This window comes from Limulus polyphemus, unplaced genomic scaffold, assembly GCF_000517525.1.
Source record: "Limulus polyphemus unplaced genomic scaffold, Limulus_polyphemus-2.1.2 Scaffold3193, whole genome shotgun sequence".
Classification (NCBI taxonomy): domain Eukaryota; kingdom Metazoa; phylum Arthropoda; class Merostomata; order Xiphosura; family Limulidae; genus Limulus; species Limulus polyphemus.
Window position 1 is genome coordinate 24,288 of NW_013668803.1, and position 9,304 is coordinate 33,591.

Here is a 9,304-nt window from a genome sequence, read left to right on the forward strand (position 1 = left end):
AGCGCCAGTCCTTATGAAGCTTTGAGAAAATATCGGAAACAAATATCTCATATATTTACTTTTTTCATACTTATATTTATCTTTGGTTTCGTCATAATATCTCCAAATAATAGATCAGAGACTTATGATTTGCAAATATATTTACTACGTTGTCGAGACACGTCACAAATCTATTCGAAATCAGTGATATATTAGTAGCAATAACATTTCGTTATCAATTAAGTTTTAACATTTCACATTGGCTATAGCGTTTCTCAATTGTTGCTATAGTGAATAGCCTATACGATTGATTACCAATTAATTAGCATTTAGTTTTTATTCTACGTTTTGCTGCTAATCTGTTGCAGACTTTAAGGAAGTTCTAAGATGGTCTATTTTTGTGTTTGTACTAGCCAGAAGTCGATGCTGAGCCTTATTGATTGAAGGTGAAGTGCGTTAGCGTCTCGCTGGGATCTTCCTCATTAGGACTTGAATCAACGAATTATTTCAATGTTTTGAAGAGGGTTATCCAGGTTCTGTTGACTGAATGTGTTATCATAAGTAATACACTCGTTACGCACTTGACTGGGGACTTCCCCATTAGAACTTGAATTAACTAACTAGTTAAATGTTTTCAAGGGGGTATACAGGTTGTGTTCTCTCCTATGCTAGATTGACTGAGTATATTATCGTTTATATGGATGTAGTTTTTTCTTTTATCGTTCTATTTCTCGTGGTTCTTATCTTATCATTCTTATTATTATTGCCCTCCAGTGACACAGCGGTATGTCTGCGGACTTACAACGCTAGAAACTAGTTTCGATACCCGTGTGGGCAGTGCATAGATGGCCCATTGTGTAGCTTTGTGCTTAACTTCAAACAATTTTATAATTTTTGAACTGCTCCGTTTTATCAAATGGTACTATTCTCTTGCATGGTAATCAGTTGTATATATCATAGATCGGTATTATTGGGTTTTGTGTGTGTGTTATGCTCCTTAATTCTAGCTTTTTGTTTGTTTCTACAATGTATTAAAGTCCTCATTCATAGGAGATGAGCGCTGATAGCCCTCGTGTGGCTTTGCGCGAAATTCAAAAGTAACAAACAAACCCGGGGGATATTATAAATGGTGATTTTGCCCTCCGTTGGGTCTTTAGGTGATTTGTTTTGTCCTTACTGTGATGATATTATGTTGTTGCTTCTGAATACTGTTTTCACGTTATGCTGTTTATATATCCTATGTATATATTTTCGGAAACACATCTGACATAGGGGAATATGTCTATAATTTTCTTTCTTTTTATTCTTATTGTTTAGCTTCTTTTTTAATGTGGGTTGTAGTGATTTACTCTTTTTCCTTCTTCTTAGCTTCTTCGGTATTACGAATCTTATTTTTTCAAGATTGTTCATTCTGCAACGCCTGCTTTTACACAGTTGGGTTGGTTTGATATATAGTCGAAATGGTTATCAGTATCTTCAGTTTAACAGTAAACTCATGTGGTATATGTGTTACGTGCCCTCGTAACCACCACTTCAAGGAGTAAGAGTTTGTCTTTTTTTATTTCCATTGTGAGTGTTATTGTACGACGTTCTGTCCAGGTGGTTCGTGAATTATTGAATGTTGTCTGTAGTGTGTAACAATATTGCGAATGTGTCTAAGTAAAATTATAATAAATGTTTGTCTTCAGTGGAAAGCTGCACAATAGTTTATCTGTGCTTTGTCCACTATGAAAAATCGCTCCCCGGATTTTACCGTTGTAAGTCTATAAGCTTATCGTTGACCTACCGGGGACAAATATACAAATAAAATGTTACTCATTAATATTTAGGCTCAAGAGATTGTATAGGTTACTAACTATAACAACTATAAAAAACTATAAAAAATCTTACAGAAAGTAATTGTCTTCGTCTTCCCCAGAAGCGACAAATTAATAATAGTTATATCATCAAAAAAATGTCTAATGTAGAATACATTTATATTTTTTAACAAAAATATAAACAATCTTTTCATAATTAATACATAATGATAACACCAAAAATCAAAATCAAAAGGTAGCACAACTACTATGTTAAACTAATTCATGTCTTCAAACAATCTTCAGAGTAATGTAACATTTCCTAAACTGTGAGTTAAGACTTTTTAACATCTTAAGCTCTCGCAGATTTTAAAGTAAGCCAAACTCTAAGTCATTTAGTTACAAGAATGATTCTTCATGATAAAACTTTAAAGTAACTCATTCTTCTGAGTCCTTTAGGTATTAACGAACGATTTTTCATGTGAATGTTTTTATAAGCTTAAGGCGCTAACGATAAAGAGTTTCTGAATTAACTACGGTCGTGATGAATTAATTATATTATTTATAGGAATGGACTGATGAATACCTATCATGGGATCCAACAGAATTCAATAACCTTACTAAGATTCGAATCCCGTGTGAAAAAATATGGCGACCAGATATTGTTCTGTACAATAGGTGAGCAAATCATTTTAAACTTATGGAATTTTTTAGGTGAGCAAATTATTTTAAACTTATGGAGTTTTCTAGGTGAGCAAATTATTTTAAACTTATGGAGTTTTCTAGGTGAGCAAATTATTTTAAAGTTGTGGAGTTTTCTAGGTGAACAAATCATTTTGAACTTATGGAATTTTCTAGGTGAGCAAATTATTTTTGTACGGTTTGAGTAGAGGTTCGTAAAGGTTTTTTTTTTTATATAGCTGACTCTTTATAGCGTCAGACAGAGACAATATGATGTGCTCGTTTAAATTATACAAATGATCGTGTGCTTTGGCAAAATTGTATAAGTAGTTTCTTAATTAACGTTAAGTGCATTTGAGACTTGTTTCAGTAAATATATATATATATAAATTTATGCATTTCAATATTTCTTTCTCTTTACTGTAGACATATGTTGCCTTCCAGAAAACTCCATAAGTTCAACCTTTGAAATAATTTGCTCACCTAGAAAACTCCATAAGAACAGAAAGACTTAGCGTTAAAGAATAACTATAGGTAAGTTTAGATTAATCTTCATCCAACATTCCTTAATCTGCGTTTTTCATTTAATAAAAACGTCAAAGATATGATTAGAGGTACGTTTATTTTCTTACTTGTAAAAGAAAACTGTACTACAATTTTTTAACTTCTAAGCGTTTGTTTCTAGTTAAGCACAAAGCTAAACAAAGGGCTATCTGTGCTCTGCCCATCACTGGTATCGAAACCCGGTTTCTCGCGTTGGGAGTCCGTAGACATACCGATATGCCACTGGGGGGGGGGGGCAACTTGTAAGCGCGCAGGACTGGACTCCCTGAAATATCGTTGCCACTCCCCCTCAAGCAAATGTCATCAATTAATCTAATTTTAATTTGACTTCATTACATGTCTCAACACCCCCTTGTCCCAGCTAAGAAAACCTGGAGCTGGGATTGATAGTAGGTAGACCTGAACTTATAACTACAGTTCCAAGGTTATAAGTTTTTCAAATATCAGAGTATTTGTAACTCCACTTAAGTTTAATTAAATTTAAAGTTCTCATTTTATTAAACTACAGTCTAAAAGTATGAACTGGTAAAAACTAAAAGATGTGAGAAATTAAAAGTTAAAAAACTAAAAGATTAAGTTTCGATGTGTGAAATTAAAAGTTAAAAACCAAAAGATTAAGTTTCGATGTGTAAAATTAAAAGTTAAAAAACTAAAAGATTAAGTTTCGATGTGTAAAATTAAAAGTTAAAAAACTAAAAGATTAAGTTTCGATGAGAGAAATTAAAAGAAGTTAAAAAACTAAAATCACAAATTCTGCTACGCCTATTTGTAAATTCTATACTATAATTTCAAAATACTAAGACGATAGCTATTGGTTTTAACAATTCCAATTGCAAGTAAGGAAACTATACTTAAAATATATTTATTTGGGTATTTATCAAAATAGATTTGAAATAACTAACTTTTCTGATTTTTTTTCTGATACATCGTAAAAATATTGCTCATAATTTCTGAATTTATAATCCCGAGTAATTTTACATTTATTTATTGAATTTAAATAAATTGTTGTTACACGTTTTGAAATTTGCAAAACTAACGAGTAAACTAGTTATATATCTCATGACTGCATATTAGTAAAACCTAGTATTATTTTGAATACCTATTACGGCTACAACTATTTTGTAGGAGTAAAAAATAGAGCTGTACTAGTAGAGTCTAACTAATAGTTTTCAGTAGTAAAAATAAATATAGACGTATGCTATTCACTTGTAGTTGTCCCCCAGTGGCACAGGAGTATGTCTGCGGACTTACAACTCTAGAAACCGAGTTTCGATACCCGTGGTGGGCAGAGCACAGATAGCCCAGTTGTAGTTGTAAGTCCTTTGCTGAAGCAAAAGTAAGCATGTAGCAGTAAAGTTTAATTAAATTTTTTAGTATAATAAAATAGTCAAGTTTCTAACTTTCATTTGAACTAGTCAATTTCTAAAAATATTTGAAAAGTGTATAAAAAGAAAATCCATTAAATGCTCTTAAATATTTATAAACATGGTAATATCGTAAACAAGCAGAAATGTTATAAAATAGGAGATTATATTTAAACCTTGTTAATTTGTTTTAATAACAACTGATTTGAATAGTCTATATAATCATAGACTTTTTTTTCTAAGGTATTAATAAAATTGCAACCCTCAATTATATTTGTACAACTTCGAAATATTTTTTTTCAGGGGGGGGGGGGAGATACGTGAGCTAAACAAGCGTTAGTGACGCATCAAAGTAAACTGGTCGAACTGTAATTACTGTGAAGGTGTTTTTCATAATATTTATCTACAAACTAAGAACTAAAATCTGAGTGGACGCGTCCTAGTGATTAACGAGTAGAGTTCTGAATCGAAAGGCCCAACTTTAGAGCCGAGATATGTCACTAAACTGTTCCGCACTTTAAGTGGGAACACTATAACTTTGACCGTTAATCTCAGGCCCAACTTTAGAGCCGAGATATGTCACTAAACTGTTCCGCACTTTAAGTGGGAACACTATAACTTTGACCGTTAATCTCAGGCCCAACTTTAGAGCCGAGATATGTCACTAAACTGTTCCCCACTTTAAGTGGGAACACTATAACTTTGACCGTTAATCCCGCTATTTGGTTAGAATAACTGCATAAGCGACGGGTGTTGCTGATTGGTTTTTCCTTCTTCCAGTCGTCATTTATAAATTAAAGGAGGCTATGCCTGAACATTAGGGTTGCCGTTGTGATTGAAAATTTTGAACGCCGATTAAGAAAAATACACCTTTCACTTTACTACCGAAAATATTATTAATAGTGAGAGTAACTAACTAATGAAACAATGCATTATATTTCATATAAGTGGGAACGTAAAAAGGTATCGTTAATTAGCTATACTCATTACCGGCTGCTTTTTAGATTCGTTCTAAGTAGGTAGCTTGCTGTGATCGAAAGTTACTTGGATATACATTACCTACAAGGAGATTAAACTTTAAGCAGAGAAATAATAATAAAATAATTAAAGTCTTAATTGTTAATTGTCATTCACTGTACGTCAATGACAAGTATTTATAAATACAGGACGAAAAAATATCTAAAATAATTACATTTTAAAAGTACTTTTGTCCACACTAATCTTTATTATACTGCATAACAAAATAGTTATTCTTGCAAAATAATATTGTATTTTTTATTCTCTCTTTTGACAATACGATATTATGATTTACATAAAATGCGGGCTAGTGTATGGGTTATTGTTCAACCGCGCTATGCAAATAATAACAATTTTACTTTGGTTAAAAACCAATTCTAAGTAGAAGTTGAAAGCCCTCTTCAAGGTCAGCCAGATCCCTGAAAATCTTTGGCTGTAAGGTTTCCTCAAAGGGAGTGTCTATAAAATATAGCCCTTGTACTTTGATTGATCTAAAACAATATCATTAGAAGGGGATTGTGAGCTTCATTTAAGAAATGGCTTGCTACGCTAATTGAGAATGGCAGAAAAAAAATATTGAACATTTTCTGTGATATTTTTTCAAAGGCCCTGTACCAAGTTCAAACCTGAAGAATAACAGAAATATGGCTTTTATTGTGCTCTTTACGACAAGGGTTTTATATTTTATTTATGATAAAGAAAGTGGGTAGGCCGTGTGATAGAGCTCTAGATTTTGGAGCTAGCAAGCAGGGTTTGGATCCTTGCTATACCATGAAATATTCCACGCACTTTAAGCTGTGGGCACGTTATAAGAATGATCCAATCATATAGCGTGGATAAAGGATGATAAGGTGCTGCTGACTGGCTGCCTTCCTTCTGGTCAGTAGCTCAAAATTAGAGGCCGTGACAGATGGCTTCAGTAACTTTGCCACGAATACAAAATACAAATTTTAAGCTCTAATCTTTTTTAAACATGGGTCTTTCCTTAAAATCACCCTGTATAAGCCACTTTTAATAAAAGGTTTTGCATCCATTATTAAACTGTGCTGGATTTCTCTGTTATAATATTTCTTGTTCTAGACACTAGACATAAATATAAGTGTAGTGCGTCTTCCCAACATCTGTGTTATAATATACCGAAAACTTAAACATTAAATAAAACTGGCACACCGAAGCGAGCATTCAACCAAAAAGTTACCATACTGAATCCAGTAATTAAACAAATGGCATATAGTCCACTTAACACGATGAAGTAACCAGATAGATAATCCACTGAGCCCAATAAGTTAACCTCAAAGATACTCCACTGAATCCACTTAGCTAATCGTAAACATACCACAATCGAGTTAACTCCTCCGCTTAGCTAATCGTAAACATACCCCAATCGAGTTAACTCTTCCACTTAGCTAATCGCAAACATACCCCAATCGAGTTAACTCTTCCACTTAGCTAATCGTAAACATACCCCAATCGAGTTAACTCCTCCACTTAGCTAATCGTAAACATACCCCAATCGAGTTAACTCCTCCACTTAGCTAATCGTAAACATACCCCAATCGAGTTAACTCCTCCACTTAGCTAATCGTAAACATACCCCAATCGAGTTAACTCCTCCACTTAGATAATCGTAAACATACCCCAATCGGGGTCAGTGAAAATATCTTCATCATCAGCTAAAGTGATTAGCGGAGTTAACTCGATTGGGATATGTTTACGATTATCTAAGTGGAGGAGTTAACTCGATTGGGGTATGTTTACGATTAGCTAAGTGGAGGAGTTAACTCGATTGGGGTATGTTTACGATTATCTAAGTGGAGGAGTTAACTCGATTGGGGTATGTTTACGATTAGCTAAGTGGAGGAGTTAACTCGATTGGGGTATGTTTACGATTAGCTAAGTGGAGGAGTTAACTCGATTGGGGTATGTTTACGATTAGCTAAGTGGAGGAGTTAACTCGGTGAGCTTATCGGGTAGATAATCCACTGACTCTAATGAATTAGCCATGAATCCCCTGAGCTAATCAGATATAACTCCTACATGCATGATTGACTGTTACTTTCATAAGCTGTATCAGCTAAAAGAACGGTCGTATTCAGTTACTTATCTCAAGTCTTCAATCTTCCAACTGCAACCCGACAATATCACGCCCGGCCTATAGAATATTTAAATATAATACAGATATTATCTTACAAATGACTGCAAGTAGAATATTAAAAACGAATATCAACTCGTACTTTAACAGTCTTTACGCAGAAAAAATCCTGTTTATTCTGATAGCATAATTCAAAATGTATTTTGTCCTACTTAGTGCTGATGATTACACAAGGGGCTATATGAACAGCAGAGCAATGCTAGAACCCAATGGCAACGTTTTCTGGCCACCTCCAACCAAACTAAGAAGTACGTGCCCAGTGGATGTGACTTACTTTCCATTTGACGATCAGACTTGCATCCTGAAATTGGGATCCTGGATCTACGACGGACTCCAAGTAGATGTCACAAACAGAACGTCTGAAGTCGACTTGTCGAACTACGTTCCCAACGGTGAATGGGAGCTTTTGGAAGCCCGAATTGTGCGAAACGTTGTGTACTACTCGTGCTGCATTGAACCTTTTCCAGATGTAACAATAACAATCGTGATTCGACGTAAAACACTGTATTACATGTACAATGTAGTCATGCCCTGTATGATGATGTCCGTCCTAACTCTGCTAGTCTTTTGTTTGCCACCAGAGTCCGGAGAGAAAATTGCCCTGGGCATAACTGTTCTGTTAGCTTTTTCTGTCTTCATGTTGGCTATTGCAGAACAGATGCCAGAAACATCAGAGTCTATACCTCTTCTTGGTAAGGATCCTTTTATATCCCCTTTTTTAATTATAGTATTTGAAGAGTTTTACGTTTTTAACTGTTTAATATCCTGTTTCTGAAGATGGGAAATAAGCCTAAATATGAATGGAAAACATATGTTTATATAACTGAATTCAAAATGTATCTAAGCCTAATTCCTAATTACACAGGCCTGAGAATTTAAATTTTATAAAAGTTGTTTTGGTTTTAATAACGGATTTTCCATAATTCAGCAACGCAGGTTTCAAAAATAATAATAATTTTTATATATATCACGTAAGGTTTTTTTTTTTTTTTTTACAAATCGGGAAGAAAATAAACTCTTACTTAGATCAAATTATTATTTCGTGAAATCTACGTCTTATAGTCTCAAACTAGGTGTTGTGGTTAAAATCATAAATAATATTCAACGTTAAACTGGTACACAATTAAAAATATTTTATTTAGGCCTATCTATGGTCTTCAAAAAGTTGACGACTACATGTTTCGACGTTACAACGTCATCCTCAGGAGTGAATTACAAGACAATTGCCAAAGTATTTAAAGCTTGTTAGTAGGTCATTGACCTGTATGTTATTTTTCATACATTCACGCTAAACCATTCAAACCTTTGAACTTATCCTTTGTTATTTTAGCTGATTTGAAGATCTGTGAACCAATAAAGCATCTGTTGTTACAATATAATCTTGATTTCATATGTAGAACATTAGATATATATACATTTTATATGTTTAGCAAGTAAGTGCACACAATAAGAACACTGAGGAACTTCGTAATTTGCTGTCGTTAATTTAATTAAATTAGTTAAATACTGCCATACCTACTAGAAGCTCTCTTACATTGTACAGAGTAAATTAAGATTTCCTGTTATCGATTTTTCATCGTTCTGAGTCTACGAATCGAATGTTTAGTTTGTTTCTTAAAGCACTTATTTTCCTGCTTATGTAAACAATTAGGCTAAAGTTGACTAGAAATGACTGGGTATCTATAACATGTATATTGTTGCGTCAGCGAGGTCACATGACTAGTGTCACGCCCCCTGCTTGCTGGAAATAT

General features: G+C 33.8%; 1 protein-coding gene across 1 annotated transcript in view; it reads left to right on the forward strand.

Moving 5' to 3' along the window:
- The first annotated feature begins 4,282 nt into the window (after positions 1–4,282).
- Positions 4,283–9,304, forward strand: part of LOC106468857 (neuronal acetylcholine receptor subunit alpha-6-like) — a 10,637-nt gene continuing 5,615 nt past the window's right edge. The window contains exons 1-2 of the mRNA XM_022397214.1: positions 4,283–4,356; positions 7,710–8,245. Of these exons, the coding sequence (XP_022252922.1) occupies positions 7,735–8,245 (511 nt within the window). The 5' untranslated portion in view covers positions 4,283–4,356; positions 7,710–7,734. The remainder of the gene's footprint in view (positions 4,357–7,709; positions 8,246–9,304) is intronic.